The 18,579-nt window shown below is 49.8% G+C and overlaps 1 protein-coding gene across 2 annotated transcripts in view; it reads right to left on the bottom strand.

Annotated features, from left to right (window-relative positions):
• CRMP1 (collapsin response mediator protein 1) overlaps positions 1–14,290 on the bottom strand; it is a 50,185-nt gene extending 35,895 nt beyond the window's left edge. The window contains exon 1 of one of the 2 annotated variants that reach the window (XM_083861723.1): positions 13,470–14,290. In XM_083861723.1, coding sequence (XP_083717849.1) covers positions 13,470–13,841 — 372 coding nt within the window. In that variant the 5' untranslated portion in view covers positions 13,842–14,290. Of the gene's footprint in view, positions 1–10,585; positions 10,751–13,469 lie in introns of those variants that run through there. The other variant, XM_083861724.1, reaches the window with a different exon arrangement.
• Between the last annotated feature and the right edge of the window lie 4,289 nt (positions 14,291–18,579).

The raw sequence follows: 18,579 nt of genomic DNA, 5'->3' as shown, positions 1-18,579 counted from the left end.
TTGGAGGGTGTAAGAAATTTTGGTAGAGAATAAAATATGCACTTCATGGAGATTTTCAAAATTTTTATTCTTTACACCTCAGAAGAAAATACAAACAATTCAGAATTGTTGCAAGAGCAGCCCTGCACCTGAGTCTAAGGTTCTCCAGCTGCATATAGGAAGTCATGGAAGACTAGGCTGCCAAAAAGCCACACAACCCAAGGTAGACTGCCAGACTACTGGGAGCAGTGCTGTGGAGCCTTGCCCACCTTTCATCAGAATCTGAGAGATGTGGAAACTTCTCTAACACACTTCCATTCCAGCATATCAGCAAATTCAGAAGAAAAAGAGTTTTGTTGGAACATCTCCCAACCAGTTTGATCTGTCAAGTGTAGGACACATTAAAGATTGCTGCAAAGCAGAGCACCTTGAGACAGATGGTGTCAATGGGCACCAACAGCCCAAGTGAGGTCTGGGTGCCCCTCAGCAGCACACTGTGCCCAAGCAAACCAGCACTGCCTCAAACACCCTGCTCCAGACCAGGGCTGGCTTGTCCTTAGCCAAAGCAGCAGCACCTCTATGCACAGATCACAGAGATGCACTTCCATTAAAAGGCTGGGAAAATTACACAAAAATAAATTACTATAAAGGAGGCACAGATTAATACTGACAAGCAATTTGTTGTATTCTTCATGAAACAAAATTTCATACAAATGGTTGGTCCACATGGAGTATCCATTCCCTGCTACAGCCTAAGCACAGTCTGCAGGAACAGTTACTGGAGCCTGGGTGATCCTGCACTGGTTTAGGTCACTGGTCTTTGCTGCAGTGAAATCATGGACAGAAATCTGACACACACAGGCTCTGTGAAGTGGGTTAGCCTCCTTGGCCATGCAGAAGGCTGTGCGTGACAAGGGGCCATTTATTATTTACCAGGGACATGATGTCAGGCAGACTGCTGTCAATTTTCTTACCAAGTGACAGATGTCCAGGTAAACTAGGGACCAGAGTCCTCTTCTCCCTGTTTCAGGCTGGAGGAGAGACAGACTCTGCAGTGCCCTGGGGAAAGCAGTGAATGAAGGGAGGAGTGACCTGAAGTTCCTGCACTAATCCCAGTAGTGCTGGCCTGTATTTCTCCTTCCCAGCTGTAATCTCCATGAGGAATAATACCCAGCTCTCAGAGGTACCCTCAGCCAGGCACTGACCCTCAGGTGCTCTCACAATGCAAACAGCAATGGGCTCATCACTCAGCTCAGGTGGTGGCAACACTGTCAGCCTTTCTAGGCTGGCTGCCACTTTCCTATTCAGCTGACAGGTGTCTCAGGCAGTGGTGCCCTGCCTGCTGAGCTCCAAGGGCTCCATACAACCCTTCAGTGCTCTTCCTGGCACAAGCTGCCAGCCCACCTCTTCCCAGTGCAATCCAAAAGAAGCTGCCAGGACCCTCTCCTCCCTCCAGGTTGCCAAGGACAGACAGCAAGAACATGGCAAAACAGAGAGGGAGTATTACATTGAACAGAGATGCCAAGATGCAAGAGCTAAAAACCCTGCTCTCACTGACATGGGAGATGCAGAAAGCACACGGTAAATCCATGCTCTGCAGTCACTGCAGGGTGTGGGAGCCAAGGTGTTTATTCTCCACCCATCACTATTGCAATGATGCAACAGCGTTGCTGCAATGCTGTTTGCCTCTGAGTTCTGTGCCTGGCCATGACACAGCAGCAGCTCAGCCACGATGCATATCTGCTGTTTCCCCTGCAGCTCCATTTTACAGGCGCTCCGGCACCTCTCAGCTCAGCCCACTGCCTGGTGTGATACAGCCGCTCCCATTACTCCAGCCCTTCACCTTCAAACCCTGCACACTGCTTCCTCGGGGATCTTTTCCTAATCACAGTCTAGCTTCTCCTGCTTAACCTGGCAGCAAAGCTGCAGAGCTTAGTCTGTGACATGACAGCAATTTTCACGGCAGCAGAAGGAGATGCCACAAACTCGGCTCGTTTGCTGCAGGAGGAGGGGCCTGATGCTCAGACTGGAGGCGGCGGCTGTCGCTCCCTCACAACCATTGTTTCCACTACAGCAAGAGCAACACGAAACATCTGTAAGCTGGTGACTGGCACACTTGGTACAAACTGCCTGTTTTGCTGGGCTTTGAATCAGCTTGGCTCAGGTCTTGTGGAGCGTGTCCACATTTTCATGCCACCAATGGCAAAAGGCCAGCAGAGAGAAGCAGCATCTGAACCAACCTTCAGGACCACGAGCCTGAACCCTGCCATGGTCCCCAGTCCTGCACAGGGCTCTGTGCAAATACAAACGAAACCAAATTCCCTTGAGCGGAAAATCGCTTTGCTCTGGATTATTCGAAATTACAAACCAAATGTTAGAGCAAGAACGGTTGCAAAGAAATTTAAAATTAGCCTTCTCCCATTCACCCACTTCCCTCAGAGCTAGAGGTATCTAAAAATACACAACAAAATTCAAATAGCTTTTAGACATGCAATTCTCAAATCTGCTTCTTGGGACTACTAAAACACAGTAACGGAAAAAATAAAACTGCCATAAGATTTACTAAACATTATTTCAAATTGGTGCAGTGTGTCAAAATACAATGCAGCACTAGTTACAGAAACCACACACTTCTCTACAGCATCCATACCTATGCACTGCACCTGCAGGAACCTTGCAGAGAAAACTACACTTCTGTGATGCAAGATGGAGTTTAAAAAAAATAAAATTAAAGCCATTATGTATTCCAGCCATACAAAAAGATTCCAGGAGATACCAAGAATAGTGTTTTCATCAAATACCAGCATCTGTCCAGACTGCAATCCCAATATATGCTATTACATTTTTGTTTTTCTTCCAAAAATGGAACGTTTTCCTATTACATCTTCATCTCTAAATCAAGTAAATCATATATTTTTAACTCTTGACAGTTTGCTTTACCATTAATATACAATTAACTTCAGATAACCTATCTAGCATACAGGTCTAAGTGCTGTGCTGCTTAATTCTTGGTTTGGACCTTTATAATTGCTGTATTGCAGCTTTTGCCAATCAAAAAAGTCTTTACAACACTCAAATCCAGATTTTCCACGCCTAGAGGATGAGGAAACACTCAGCAGTGATTTCACCCTCTGTGTAATTGTAAGGACTTAGTAGAATATAGCATTGTCCTTACCTCTCCAGACCAACAATGGCTGTTTTCTTTAAAACCCAGATTAGTCAAGAGCCCTGAAGATGACTAAGGATTTTATGCTAAATAGCCATTCGAAAATAGTTTACATTCTAAATCCACCTGCATTTCAGTTCTTATTCTATAAAGGCATGTGGTTTAAAAGACATCAGATCAAATGCAATAGACATAAAAAGGCATTAAGCTGTTATCACACTTGCAGTCAAGACATTACTTTTTTAGCATATTAGAGGCAGAATTCTTTGTTACTAAGGTTTTAAAAAGTCCACTGAGAGTTACAAAAGACACAGAATTCAGTTTAGAGGGAAGGTACAAGAAACAAAGTCTGATATTTGTGTTCTTCTTGATTATCTAAATCTCCACAAGAAGACTCTTTGCAAAGAAGCCACTTCTCAAAGGCTGAAGACCCACTGGCAAACAGTGGAAGGAGACACTCAGAGCTCCTCTGTGCTTCCATGAGCTCCTTCTTGCAGACTTATTTCCCACAATATACAAGAGATTTTATCTTTTTGTGTGTGTTTGGATGTATTTGGTTGTCTTCTGTCAGAGCTGGTCAGATTCAGATCCAGCTGTGATACAATAAATTACCTCACTTTTAGCAAAGTACTTACAAATAAGGGACATTTTAAACTTAATGGCAAAAGAACAAAGATATCCTTCCCAGGAGGAATGTTTGCTTAAAATCATTTCATAATGATCAAAGAGCTGTAAATGGGATTTCATGAAGTACTGCCTGCTTATAGAAGATCTGCTTTTAATCAGCGGCATCCCTCCTTTTAAATTTCACATCTAGATTACCCTCCATAGGAAGTGGCTTTTAGCTAGGGTGAATCCTGAATCAACTCTGGGAATTTCTTGTAAAACACTCCATCCTTGAGGCATCATTTCCAATAGGCCACTAATGGAGAATCCTGCTTTTAAGGTTCTTTTCTTAACAGATGCACTCTACTATATGGCAATTAATTTAGGAAGGATTATGCTGACTGTAGTAATGCTGTATCTTGGTCCATAGCCAACGTATTCATTCATCTTTATTCATTTAAAAGATCTGATGGTCTTTTGTTTCCCCTTTTGAGACCTGTCTTCCTATTCAGCTGGCAGTTTCATTGCTTAATCACCCACTCTAAAGGGGCTACTCCTACAGCTACCAACTCCATGGGGATTTCTTCACTGTAAATGTCATCTTTGCTTTGCTTTTAGAAGGCAGCACAACAAACATCTTATTGATGACAATATTCATTGGCATCAGCAGGGGTTTCAGCTAAGTAGGGACTGGAGGGTAGAAACCATTGTACCGTATGTTGCTACACCCATCCCTTGGGTTACATGCAGGTTATGTCAATTAAAGGGGATCTCAAAATCCCAGCAAGCCATTCATAGGAAAGCTTAAACCTGGGAAGAAAATAACAGTCATTTACAGCATGGCTGACTTCTCTGGGCCACTGAACTGAACATGTGTTTTATCTAAGTTCTAATCAGAAACTTGCATCAGTTACTGGGACATATCTGACTTGGTACCAGAGTCTAAATCCGACTAAGACCATATGGAATCCCTTCTCTGACAGAGCAGGTGGATGCAAAGGAAACAGAATAGTAGAAAATGCCTTTAAGATCATGTTAGCAATGATAATTCATGATCAACTGAATAAAGTGAATACCATTTGCGTTGTTTGCACTCAGACACTTTTTGCTGTCATATTGCATCTACTTTTTTCTGCCTGCTGCCTCACCCCACATGGTATCAGCCTTGGTTCCCCTTCCACAGCCTCTTCACTCAGCACTGCCTACTCCTCTAGCCAGCCACCTGCACCTGCCTGGGTCCTCACTATTACACACAGGAGATTTTACACTGACTGTAGACTCCACTGAAGTCAGTAGGAACATTTATTATCCATAAACAATAGCTCACATCTTAAAACTCATTAGGACATGCACTACAGATGAAAACTTGTCTTGTGACAAGCAAACAAACCCAAACTATCTCTGCTTCAGGGGACAAGGCGACCATCTTTGGCCACCATCTCCACCACCACACAGCAAGACTAGAAACCTGCAAATTTTTTTTTTTTGCTCATCTCTATTCCTTCTTTCTCATACATACAAAAGCATTCATCTCTCTCATATGTACAAAAACCAAGTTTATCTCAACTAACTCCCAAGTGCTTCACAAGCCAGTAGCCTCTGATGGCTCCTTCAAAGGAAAATGGAAGTTTCACACTTTTACCACTCAAATAATTCTTGATTCTGAAAGAAATGGCAGCAAAGCAGACAACAGATGCTGATCTCTCATCACAAAAGTGGTTCATTGGCAGTGGTTGCTCTCAGCACCTGCAAGAAGATTCAGACAAGCACCTCACTGCATCAGATGTCTTCCCAGACAGCCACTGTCCCCTTTCCAAACCTGCCCAGCTTCCAGCAAAGCACAGCTCAGTTCTCTGTGGTGGCACCAGCTATGATGCTGAAAACACTGATGCTCTGCTGAGGGCACTGACTGATGAACTTGCTGTGGCAGTTAAAGGAATCACTGCCCCAAACCCTTCCTTCTGTCCCTCTGCCAAAGGTTTCAATCTCCACAGAAATGTCCCCAGAAGGACTTACTCTGAACGTAATTTAAGTCACCATATGGAACTGACATATGGAAAAGTGGCCACTTTTTCTCCTATAGAAAAAAAGAAAGGAAAAGATGCGTCACAGAATAATGGAAGTGGTGGCTGGAAGTCCAAAAACTCATACTGAAGCAGCTAAAGCATCTCCAGAGTTACCAGGCTGAAGTCCAGTCCTCTACACAACGTGAATTCGTTTACTGACAGATGAGTAAACTGAGAGGGGACAAGTCTGTTAAACACACACATATGGGAACATGTAATTTTGATGATTAAGCAAATGTTCAAGAGTAAGAGGGCATCCAGAAGTCCCAAGCCTTGGTGTTTTAAAACAGGACAAAAAGCATTGTCCAAATCAGCCAAATTCTTGCACCAAGAGCAGAACAGTAACGAGGCAGTGTTCCCATGCCCAGAACTCAGCAGGCTTTTCAAACACTTCTGCCAACTGACAGAGCAATTTGAGGGTAGCTTCATACACTGTGTTAAACAAAGGTGGGTGGTAAAAAAAGCATAGTCAGGGGAGATATAGAATAGATCCAAACCTAGAGAAGGACTTTGGTCCACCATTCCAGGTACTCACCATGTCCTGCATCTGTAGGATATGTCCTCCCTGGCATCCAAAATTAATTGGCTGGAAGCTCTCACACTGCTGTTGTCTCACACCAGAACACCACACATTTACCCCAGCACTTTGTTCAGACCAAACAGAAAGTTTTCATCCTGAACCAGTGTGTCACACAGCAAACATTCAGATGAATGTACTTTTTCTCTCTCTAAGTATTTTCTCTCTCCAAGTAGGCTTCAACTGAAGCCTACTTGCTTCTCATCTCTCTTCATACCAATTCTAAAGGTAACAAGTAAAATTATTCTCTGTGCCCACTCCTCTGAATTTCTTCAGTCTCTCCATTTTTCTGCATCTGTTTTTTTTTGGGTTTTTTTGGTTTTTTTTTTTCTCATGTTGTGCCAGATCTTCTCTTCTCTTTTCTTGTTATGCTCAGTAGTGAGATCCTTCCTCTGTAACACAAATGTGTGCTCTCTGTCTCCCTGTGCCTTACAGTCTGTCAGCTCAGGACCAGCAGTGCCTTTCCCCACTCATATGCCAACCCTTGGACCATACCCAGAAAGATGATTCCCTTTTTTTTTCCAAGGGATTCAGGCACCATTTTCCTCTCCCAAATGCCTCCTTGCATTTGCTTTGGTGACTAGCTATTCTGCCTTTGCTCAGTAGAATTGTGTTCACACCTCCCCTTCACTGAGCTCACACAGATGATGTTTTAATGGTTGCAGTTGCTGCTGGAGCAAACACGTCCTGTCACAGGCATTTAACATGCCACATGCCTTTTTTAAACCCTGCTACAATTTTGAGTTCATCTAAGCTCAGGCCTTGCTTGAAAACTGCCAACCGCTACCAAAACACAGAAGCCAAAATAATTTGTACCAGGTATTTCCCTGTCATCATCTCCATTGATCCTCCATTCTGTAATATGCTGCACAAGAGGAGTATAACAGTGATGTTAAAAGCAATGGGCTGGGGGGTATATCCTGGAAAATCTGGTCTGCATGAGAACATCCTGCACAACCGAAGCACAAAAGATTGCCACCTCATGCAGAAAAACACCTCGGCAATGGATGTGGTGGCTGTCCATACTACAAAGGCTGAGAAAAGTGCTCCTGCACTCTTGGCCTCCCTTACATTATGCACACCCTGCTCTATCCCCAGCTAACACTCCTGAATCAGTGGTTTGAGACCCACCTGGCCAAGGACTTCAACACAGTGCAGAAGACGTGACTGAAATGCTTACGCTTACTGGTTAAATGCATTTCTTTTATACATCCCCACTGGTCTGGTGCTTCAAATACAGAGGTCCTTCCCCTCCCACAGTAGTTACACAAAAGGGCCCAGTTTCTCCAGTCTGACTCACAACTGAATGACACCTTACACTGGTGCAGTGCTGATGCTCCACTAACAGCAAGCCTGGATGCTGCATGGGAAGCGTAACAGGCAGCAGGACAGCCACAAATGAGATAAAATGCAAGAATCATGTATTTTCACAAGCTGAAATGGAAAGGGGAAAAAAGGCAGATGAAACAAAAAAAACCCACACCATATGCAGATCAGTAAATGAGAGCAGGGAGATGCTCAGTGCCAAAGAGGGCTGTGTGCAGCAGTGTCTTTACCATGAGCAGTGGGAGAAGGGAAAGCAGGAATAAAGCTGCTTTGGGGAAAAGAAGTGCAGGGGCTATTGGTCAGCCTCTGCTGCCTGAAGGAGTCAGGAGATGAGGCATAGACTAAGCACAAGGAAGAAGTTATGCCCACATGCACCAAAAGCAGGAACCCAGATAGGACACCACAGGGCTGTCCTCTCAAGAGTGGTATCTGCTTCTACACCAATCAGAGGTGAAACCAGCTGCTGCCTCTTCCTTCACAGTTCCTGATGCTGCAGATCTGATCCCAGAGGGAAGTTTTGGCCAGGTGCTGACTGCTGACTGCAGTGCCTGTGGCTGGATGCTGCTGCTGGGTGTTGTTCTTGTGTGCTCAGGACAGCATACAAGGAACACAGGCTTGGTACTGGAAAATCCACAGCAAAGTATCAGCACCCAGGACACTGTCAGAAATTAGTTTCTCACTTCTCCAATGAACCCAGGAGCTGGTGTAGCTCCAAAAAGCAGGCGTGTGACTGGGGGGAAATGTTAAGAACAGTAACAAATGACATGTTTATATTATTTCATCATCACTGTTGTTGTATACTTCTACAGAGCTATCACATTTCCTTACAGCCCAGAAAACTTGAAGCTACAATGTATTTCCTTAGTGGCCAGATGAAGTATCCAATTTACCACACTGGAATGGGGCTTCAGAAGATGCACACAGATAGATCCTGTGGGTTCTTGTGGGACAGGCAGTGTGTACAAGGTCTGACACAAAGTGCCTGATTTGCTTTTGCTGGAGGAGAAGAAGGGCCAAAAGTGTAAAAAAAAAAAAACCAGTCCAGCTCTGATGCCTGCCAACTTCACTAATGTTAATTTATGCCTTTGATTTGGTAACAAAACTCAACAGTAATGTTAATGAATATTCATTTATAGAAGCTTCAGTACTTCCATTTCAAAGAGAAAAGGCTGAGGTTTGGGCTTTCCTTTTCACAGCAATCCTCTCCCCAGCACAGAGAAGAAATTTTGTGAGAAGTGATGAAATTAAAAGGAACTGTTGATTCTAAGGCAGAGACTTGTAAGTCTTCCAGTTTCTCATTCTACTCCAAACTGGAGAGCAAAGAACGAGCTATGGGTGGGACCCTGTTACACTCCAGCTTCAAATGAAGACTGAGCCATGCACAAAGCACCTGACACTCACCCAGAGGGTAACCGAGGCCTCCCCCAACCCAGACATGCCCTGAGTAAGTCACACAACGCATTGAGGAACAAGGCAAGAGGAGCACTGCAGCATCCAGGTAGCCACTGCAGCACCTCAGCCTTGGCCACCAGGCACTGCTGCCTGTTGATAGTGGAAACCTGCATAAATGCAGCACTTTGGTATCATAAAACTCAGCTTTTAGAAGGAGATTGTTCCCCTCTTGATCAAATATTTTGACCAAAGGATGCTTTTACTGTACACGGAGAAAACCGTGAGAAGCTTACAAGCTTTGTCACACCGGCTCCACTAATGCCGTTCAACACCGGCTTTGCTCAGGAAGGTGCCACACCCACCAGGCAGCCGCTCCTTCAGCCACCGAAACTTGCCCCGCGTCGCACCGTGCCAGCCTTCCAGGGAAAGCTCCACGAACCCAAAGCAGTCTTGGAGCTCATCCCGCTCCTCTCTGCCCCAGGTGACACAGCAGCTGTGGCCCCATCATCCACTGATCCAGCCCCGCAAGAGGAGAGCAACAACCTGGAGACCAGCACGGGCGCTGGGCAAAGCCTCTGCCGTGTGAGCAGCTCCGGGTGCGGTTTCCCCATCACACCTCAATCCGCCAGCCCTGCCTGTTCTTTATCCCAGCCCCTATATCCCTAGGTCGTGTTATTAAGGGAAAGCAGATACTGTATCAAGCGACCCAGGTCCTTTCTTTCCGGCACGGAAAGCGCACCCTATTGTAGCTCTGCTCGGCTACAAAAGCATCTAGCGGGAGACAGGCACCGATAGGAAGAGGATGGTTATGATTAACTCTTTGACTTCTGATTCCCACCACGCCTGCTGTATTAATAGCGCGCAGAGGTGCTGGCGCTGGCATCATGGCGCTCTTTGATTCTCCACGCTTCCCCCGACGCCCACGCTCGCCCACCTCCCATTTCTCCGCAGCCCGTGCCTCCCCCTGCCCGGCCGAGGCTGCGCTGCCCCTGGCCGCTGCGGGGGGCGGTGGCGGGGGCACGTTGTGCTGCGGTGGTCCCCTCCCTCTTTTGTTCTGCCTCGCCCGGCGGCCGAGCCGCCCCGGGCCCGGCTCCTGGGGAGGGCGGTACCCCCGGGCCCGGCAGCGCCAGGACGAGCCCCCGGCCGGCCCTCCCTCCCCTCCCCGCCCCGGCTGGAGCCAGCACAGCGCCGAGCCCCGGCTGGGCAAGGGCGAGCAAGGGGAGGCAGAATACAATAACAAGAAAATAAATTAAAAAAATAATAAAAATACAACAATGAAAATTTAAAATGAAATTAAATCAGCCCTCGCGCAGAGCTCCAGCGGGAGGAGGACGGGGGCGGCGCCCTTCCCCGCCGCTCCCGGAGCCCCGGCCCCGCAGCCCGGGGGCTGCCCCCGGCCCCGGCACCGCGCCCGCAGCTCGCCCTTCCCCGCCCGCCAACAAAGGAGCGCGGGCAGCGCCCGGGGCCGCTTACCGTGATGTGGGGGATGCTCTTCTTGCCCTGGTAAGACATGTCGGCTCTCCCTAGCGCCGGGAGCACGCAAAGAACCCGAGGAGCGAGCCGAGCCCGGCGGAACAACACCGGCGGTGCTGAGACGAATAATAACACGAAGCCCGGTCGGGTGATGGGGCGGGGCGGGGGCGACCCGGCGGAGCGGTGGAATGGGGGCCAAGTTCCGTCGCCCGGAGGAAGGGGAGCCCGGCAAACCCGGCACCTTTTTTTTTCCGGCTGCAATCAAACGGGGACGCGGCTCCCGGGGGGGTCGGCGAGCGCTGCCTCTGCCGGCGGCAGCAGCGCCCTCCCGGCTGCAGGTCGGAGCAGGATTCGCTCAGCGCAACCCAGGAAGCGTTTCCTTCCCTCCTGTCCCCCACCCCTCCGCCTAGCCCCCCTTCACAGCCCATCAATCCAGCCGGAGCCTCCCTCCCTCCCTCCCGCAGCAGCGCTGGGAAACGCCGCCCCGGCAGCTCCGCCGCCGCCCGCTCGCACGCCGAGGTCACCGGCGGGATCCCACGCGTGGGCTGCCGCAGGGTGGGGACGCGGGATAAAACCCCCGGCGGCGGGTCCTGCTGTGCTGCTCACGGCAATGGCACTGCCTGCCCCGTTCTCAGGCATGAAGCCTGATGGCAGTGCTCTGTGCTGTCCCTATAGCACTGTTCCCATAGCACTGCCCCGATGGCAACTGCCCTGTGCTGTCCCCGTAGCACTGATCCTGATGGCATTGCCTTGCCCTGCCCCTGATGTCCCTGTCCCTGATGGCACTGCCTGCTCTGTCCTCACCAACACCTCTGACCCCAACAGCACTGTCCTTCTCTGCCCTCCTTGTCACTGCCCCATTGTCACGCACCTGTTCTGTCCTGTGCCCGTGGAGGTCATGGGGGATAACACAGCCAGGCCAGGCCAGGTAGATGCTGTATCAGCAGCTGCTGGAGCGTTAAAGCAGTTGAAACCTTTCTGTCTTTTCTCTGTCTCACAGAATGCCTCCCTCCACCCATGGTGCTTGAGGGTAAAAGGCACTGCAAAGCTGTGCCCAAGTTCATCTCCCCAAGGACGAGCCCTTTGGGGCTCTTAGCACACCCACCCCTGTGAAACACACATAGATACAAGACATTAAGCACCCAGGCCACATCCCTGACACATCTTCCCAGAAATCATTGTTTAAAGCTTGTAAAAAACCCTGGATGCTACTGCACAGGGGTCACATGTGGCACCTGCTGCTTACAGTGCACCTTCCTAAGCCAGTGGCCAAATCTTGCCTGCTTTGCCCCTGCTTTACCTTATCCTCACCTCGCTTTGGTCAACTTTGCAAGCACAGTGGGATCTAGAGAGGTAGTGTGCAGTGTGTGCTCACTACCCTGAGTCCCAGGCTGAATTAAGAAGCAGGGAAAATGGGGAGGCAGCACCATGGATGTGCTAGAAGATAGGGTGTGCTGGGCCCTCCCACTGCCCCAGAGTCCTGATCAAAAAAACTCAGGAGTTCAGGTGAGCTAGAAAAGAGAAAATTGCATTGTAGCTGGCACCCTCTGAAAGCAACCCTGGAGTTGTTGCAGAGAAAACAGCAGCATCCCAAGCACAGTGTCCCACCAAGCCCTGCCTGCTCACTCCAGTGTCCCACCACAGCAAACACCCATGGGAGGCCATGTGACACCTGCACGAAATCCCTAGGCCAGAGCAAACCAGCATCCCATTCATGCTCAAATTGAAAAGGGGTGAAGAGAGTGGAAACTCTCAGTTCAGCCTGTGGAAAGAGCAGAGTGCAGACAAGCTACAGAGGCTCCAGGCTGGGTGCAAAAGGAACAGGGTGTATCCATGCAGAGGCATCACTGCAAGGCCGCATTTTTTCTAAGGGGCAATCAATGACAGCCCGGGATCCCATGAGAGCCAGCCCCCCGGGTCTGCCTCCAGCCTGAATACCACCGACAGGGCTAAGATGGAGATACACAGCCGCCAGGGCCCGGCCAGCCCACCGGCTCACTTCTTCTTGAGCCTAAAAAATATGAGTCCAGGCGGCAGGTCCAGCGAAGGGGCCCCCGGGGCAGAGGTTTCGGCCGATGCTCCGGCCTCCCGCGCTCCCTGCCGGGGAGACAATGCAGGCGCACAGGGAGCCGGGGCAGAGTCAGGGCGGGGGTCGGGGCAGATCCTGGGGCTGTGCCTGGGACAGGCTCCGCGGAGTTTCCCCGGCGAGCTCGGGAGGGCAGCGGCCCCGGCTTTGTTCCGGGGGCCGGCCGGGGCGCTGGGGGACCCGAGCTGCCCCCCATTCACCCGGCACGGGCAGGAAAGGGAACGGAGAAAACTCATCGCCATCACTTACAAAGAAAACCATTTCTGGGGTCGCCCCCTCCCGCCCCCGCTAAGCTCTGCCAAGTGAGGTAGTTTAGGGGCCAGCCGGGCTCTTCCCGGAGCATCAGCGTGCCCAGGAGGAGGGGGCCGCGCCTCCCCGACCTGCCGTGCCCAAACTCCCCCGCCAAGGCGGCCCCCAGCCCCCTGCGCGGGCGAGCGGGGCTCTGCGGCACGGCACAGCTCGGCTCGGTACAGCAATCTCGGCTCGGCACGGCACAGCTCGGCTCGGTACAGCAATCTCGGCTCGGCACGGCACAGCTCGGCTCGGTACAGCAATCTCGGCTCGGCACGGCACAGCTCGGCTCGGCTCGGCACAGCAATCTCGGCCGGGCTCGGCACAGCACAGCACAGCACGGCTCGGCTCGGCACAGCACAGCACAGCACGGCTCGGCTCGGCACAGCACAGCACAGCACGGCTCGGCTCGGCACAGCAATCTCGGCCGGGCTCGCCCAGCGAGCGGGGGCGGCGGCTCCCTCCCTCCCTCCCTCCCTCCCTCCCCCCTGGCCGGGCCCCGCTCACCTGTCCATTGTCCTGGCCCTGCAGCAGCTCCTTTCCCATGGGGTATTTGATCTCCACGCCCGGGGTCTTGTCCTCCCGGTCTCCCGGGGAGCTGATGACGGAGCCGGAGATCTCGCTGATGTCGCTGGCGGTCTCGCTGTAGTTGTCCCCTCCGTCCAGCATGTCGTGCCGGCTGCCGCTCCGCGGGGTCCGGGACCCCTTCTTCCCCACGCTGTAGGCGTCGAAGTCGATGGTTTTGTTCTCATAGGCCCCCTCCACGGAGGCGAACATTCCCCCGTATTTCTGCCGCGGTGTCTGGGCTGTCGTGCCCGGCCTAGCTAGATACACAGGCAGGTCATCTTCTTTATTCCAGTTCCTCTTTCTATCGGCCATTCTCGCTGTCCGGATCTCTCTCTCTCTCTATCTCTCTCCCTGCCTCCCACTTCTCTGCACCTTCCGCTATCGGGATAGGCTGTTAGTGACCATAAAAATGAACGGATGGATGCAGCAGTGGCGGAGCTGGGTTGGCTGGTGGGATCTTTCCCTTAGGGAACTGCAAACGTTAACCTCCCTCCCCCCACTCACCCCCCCGAAAAAAAAAAAAAAAAAAAAAAAAAAGAAAAAAGAAAAAAGGGGGAAAAAAGAAGAGGAAAATAAGAGATAAAGAATTAAAGAAAGGGAGAGAAATAAATCCGAGCGGGATTTAAAAATAGCCGTGTTAGTAAAGAGCACGTGAAAATAAAGTACAAAGAGCGGAGCGGAGAGGGTGGCAGAGGCAGGTGATTGGAAAGCCCCTGACGAATGGGAAGAGCAGCAGCGATTCCCGAGCAGGGACCGCAGTGCACAGCTCCCGGTATGGAATGATGCGGGGGGCGGGAGGCAGGGGAGGGGGCGGGGAGGGGGCCCGCGGGCACAGGCCGGGGCCGGGCCGGGGGTCCTGCCCTGCGGCCGGGCGGGCTCCGGGCACCGCAGCTGGTGCCTTCGGGGCCGGAATAAAGCGGAGGCGAAAAGAAAAAGAGAGGAAAAAAGAAAGAGAGAAAAGCTCCAAACCTCCCCAGCCCCCGCGGGCGAGCCGGAGGGAGTTTCTCCCACTTTGCTCACTGACGTTGCCCCCGCCCCCTCGGCGGGAGAGGCTGCGGCGGGGCCCGGGCGGGGCGGGGGCGCGGCAGCCCCCGGTACAGCGGGGTCGGGCCGCGGCCGCAGGGGGAGCGGCGGGGAGAAGGGCGAGGGGAGCGTGGGAGGAAGCAGAACCAGCCCCGGCCTGGGCAGGGGCCGGCGCTGCCGCAGCAGCTGGTGCCCGCGGGGGTGGCGGCCGCTCCGCTCCGCCCCGCCGCCCCCGGCTCCGCTCCCCGCTGCGGCGGCGGACAGGGCGCCCCAGCCTTTGCTCGCCGCGGGGCCGGGGGCTGCAGGCGGGGGGCCACGGGCAGGGAGCTACGGGCGGGGGGCTACAGGCTACAGGCGGGGGTACGGGCGGGGGGCTGCAGGCGGGGGGCTGCGGGCGGGGGGATACGGGCAGGGGGCTGCGGGCAGGGGGCCACAGGCAGGGAGCTACGGGCGGGGGCCTACAGGCTACAGGCGGGGGTACGGGCCGGGGGCTGCAGGCGGGGGCTGTGGGCAGCGGGGCCCGGGCCTGACACGGAAGTGATCGCGCCGAGCGCTGCCTCAGCCGCGGCCCCGCCACGGGCAGGGCTGTGCGGGCCCCGGTGTCCCCGGGAGGCGGGAGCGGAGCCGGGCGTGGCCCGCCGGAGCCCCTCAGAGAGCGGAGAGCCGCCCGGAGCTGTCCCTTCAGCACCCCGGCAGCCTCCCGGCCCGCATGGGGCTTGCCTGACTCGGCCTCGGCAGAGAGACGAACCAGGCAGAGTTTTTCACTGTGAGGGATCCAAGTTCCCAAAACCAAGGGCAAGAGGAGTGGAGAGTGTGCTCCCCTCAGCTCTCTGTACAGCCCGCTTCAGAAAGTCCATCTTTACAGCCCTGCCTTACAATCATCCGGAGATTTGGTGCCCGAGATCATCCACCGAATCACTCACAAGTCCTTGGACACTCCTCTCTGCACACACAGCCGGTCTCCGGCAATTGTCACAGGCCTTGACTGCGCCAGTGGTTACATAAGGGACATTTTCTGTTGCTCTGAAATAATATATTGTAACAACTGGTCTGGGATTAATTAGGTGACTAAGCAAATTTGAAGCAGTGGATCAATCTCCAGGCCTGTTTACTGCTCATGCACAATGAGCTGTTTGAATACAAGCCCAGCCACACTGCTCTGATGTCTTTGGTCCACGGGCACACCTGGTGGTCCCAGCACGAGAAAACTTGCAAGTTACTAATTGCAAAATCAGGAAAAGTAGGAGGGTAAAAAGAGAGGGCCCTGGGATTTATTCAGAAATTAGTCCAGATAACCATCTTTCTCCATGGACCCAAACCATGTGAAAAAGCACTGATGTGGCATACCTGGGCAATGCCAAAATACATCCAAGGAAAACATCTTTCTTTTCTGCATTTATAATCCAGTGGGACCTGCTGTCTTAAATGCTGTGGATGCTTTCAGCACTGTTGGTGTTGTTCACAGGAGGGGAGTTAGTAAGATAGTAAAAATTTCATTAATTATTAGTGATCAGCACACTGATTTTAGTTAACTGACATTTCTGAGCATATATTGCCCAAGATAATACAGCTCACTTAATAAAACCTATTTCCACATTAACACGTTAATATCATATGGAGGTTTCACTGGTGCATGTGAAAAAACCTAAGTATAGCTTGTAGGATATTGCTTTGTTGCTTCCTTAAAGTCTTCTCTTGTGTGGGCAAATATTGATTTTTTTTTTCCCTGATGGTAACATTGAGATTTATTGATCATGTTGGGGGAAAAAAAGTCAATTTTTTCCACCACAGGACCAAACCCTGTCAGTTAGTGAAATATACAGGTGGTACATGGAGTGTGATGTGTGACCTGCCTGTTTTTGCAAGTATTGGAAAAATATTGTTTTTATGAGTTATTTCTTTGCAATCAAGAGATTATTTCCAGAATAAAAACTTCTGAAGGTCCCATAGTAGGTTTAGTATGTTGCATACATCTGTTAAATAAAGAGCATCTTTTGTTTATCATCAATAAAGCTAAGAAATATGGACTCTATCCATCTTGGGATCTAGTTAGATAACACAGTTCAGGTTTCCAGAATACTCAGGTTTTTTAAAATAAAAATAGAATAATGCTATTTTTTAAAGTATTAAGCCAGGAGATTCATATTAATTCTGATACATAAGGAGACCACAAGACTCAGAGAGCATGTCAGATCAATGCTTTAGAATTAAATGTTTTGGGGATTTTTCATACCCTAGCCCTTCGTTTACTAAAAACTATTCTCAGTCATCAGATGCATACTGTTCTTTTGTTCAGTAAGAGATAAAGTTGCAGGTTTAGGTGGTACAGAAGCAAACCTAATTGCATCCTGATACCTTGGCATCCTGTGAGTTTGCCTAAAAACAAGTATGGAACTTTGGAGAAATATATTACTTTGATATATTCTTTTGCAGACAGTGCATCTCATCCTGTTTTGACATTGCTTGATGAAAAGAGGACTGAACATGATTGAAAGTGCATCCTCTTCCTATATAGGACCTTTATTCCAAATAGTCTAAATGAGTGATAGCAGAAAATCTAGGCGCACACTTGCTTCACACAACAAAACCTACAACATCTTGCTGTACAAAAGCCCTACAAGAAGGGTGTCACATACCTGCTTGGCTTTGGTTGTAGCTGAGCTCTTCTTCTAACAGCGAGCTAGAACAGCACTTCCCTGGTGCGGGGCCTTGGAGAATGTGCAGTGTACATTTTGCACCTATTTTTTGCTATTATGCATTTTACAACAGAATCATCAGACAAAAAAAGACACTCAGGGTCCAAAGGGAATGCATGTGAGAAGCACGAGTTCTCCTTCTTCCAGAGGAGTGACTGGAGTTGCCAAGTCACTGAGTCAGCCTCTCTCTCTGCTCTGTGGGACTGCTGTATCTCTGCCAGCAGTGTCCTCCTCCCCCCACAAAACCTCATCCCATGTATTGGTGATTTGAACTGTCAATCCAAACCACAGCTACAAGCTGGGGATGGCTCAGGTTACCCACTTCATGAGCAGTGATACAGCCCATACTATTCTGCCAACTCATATTAATTCCACTAAGTCAGCAGAAGCTGAATGGCAGCTCCTTTACCAAGAGGAGCAAGTGCTCAGGTGTAACAATTTCCTTACCCTGTTAAAAGACCATGTGGCCCCTTCCTCAAAACTGAGACTTCCCAGGTTGCTATCCATGGATACAGTTGAATAAAACTGTATTTCAGAAGCTCTGTCACCACTTAAAAGTGAAAATAATAAAATTATAATGTTTTTAATTTAAAATATGCATACATTTAATATACAAAATTATACAAATTATACATTTAGCTAACATAGAAAAATACATCTTGTTAACAAGATAAAATGTCAACATATCTTACATAATTTGTGAGAGTTACAAATCTGTGATCATCAAGTAGACTTTGTGACTTCATTACAATTCTGTATCCGCCTAGTTACACTGAATAATAATACATATGTACAGTTGATATCAATGGCAAATGTCTTAGAGTGGAAATCTTTGCTGAAGAGTTATCCAGAAGGTTTTAATGGAACAGTTAAAATATGAGTGGCCTCTTTTATACTATTGAAGTTTCTCACATAGTCAAAACTAATGTGACACCCAGTGACAGGGTGGTCATGGGTCAAAGTTTAAACTTTTTGCATTTATTTACAAACACCCCTCCCTCCCCTGTCAACTGCTACACCTGCTTAATAAGTATCACATCATCAATCCCAGCTTTTTTGTGCATTCTTTGGTACCTCTTCAAATGGATCCAAATTTGTGGCCCTTACAACTGCTCGTCATGACTTCTGGTTACCACTCCTCTGTTGGCTGTGCAGAAGTGTTACATAGTTGTACAGCACTAGAGCTCCATACATTATTCATCCCAGATTACTCATAAATACCTCAGGAGGTGGGGAAATATTTTTGTTTCAGTCAACAAATGTGTGCAGTAAGTCTTCACTCCTTATTTAATTTACACGGTTTCCTTTTTCAAGTTCCAAAAGACAGAAGC

The sequence above is a fragment of the Zosterops lateralis genome (assembly GCF_965231275.1).
Source record: "Zosterops lateralis genome assembly, chromosome: 5".
In the NCBI taxonomy this organism is placed as follows: domain Eukaryota; kingdom Metazoa; phylum Chordata; class Aves; order Passeriformes; family Zosteropidae; genus Zosterops; species Zosterops lateralis.
This window is presented reverse-complemented; position numbering and strand designations above follow the sequence as displayed.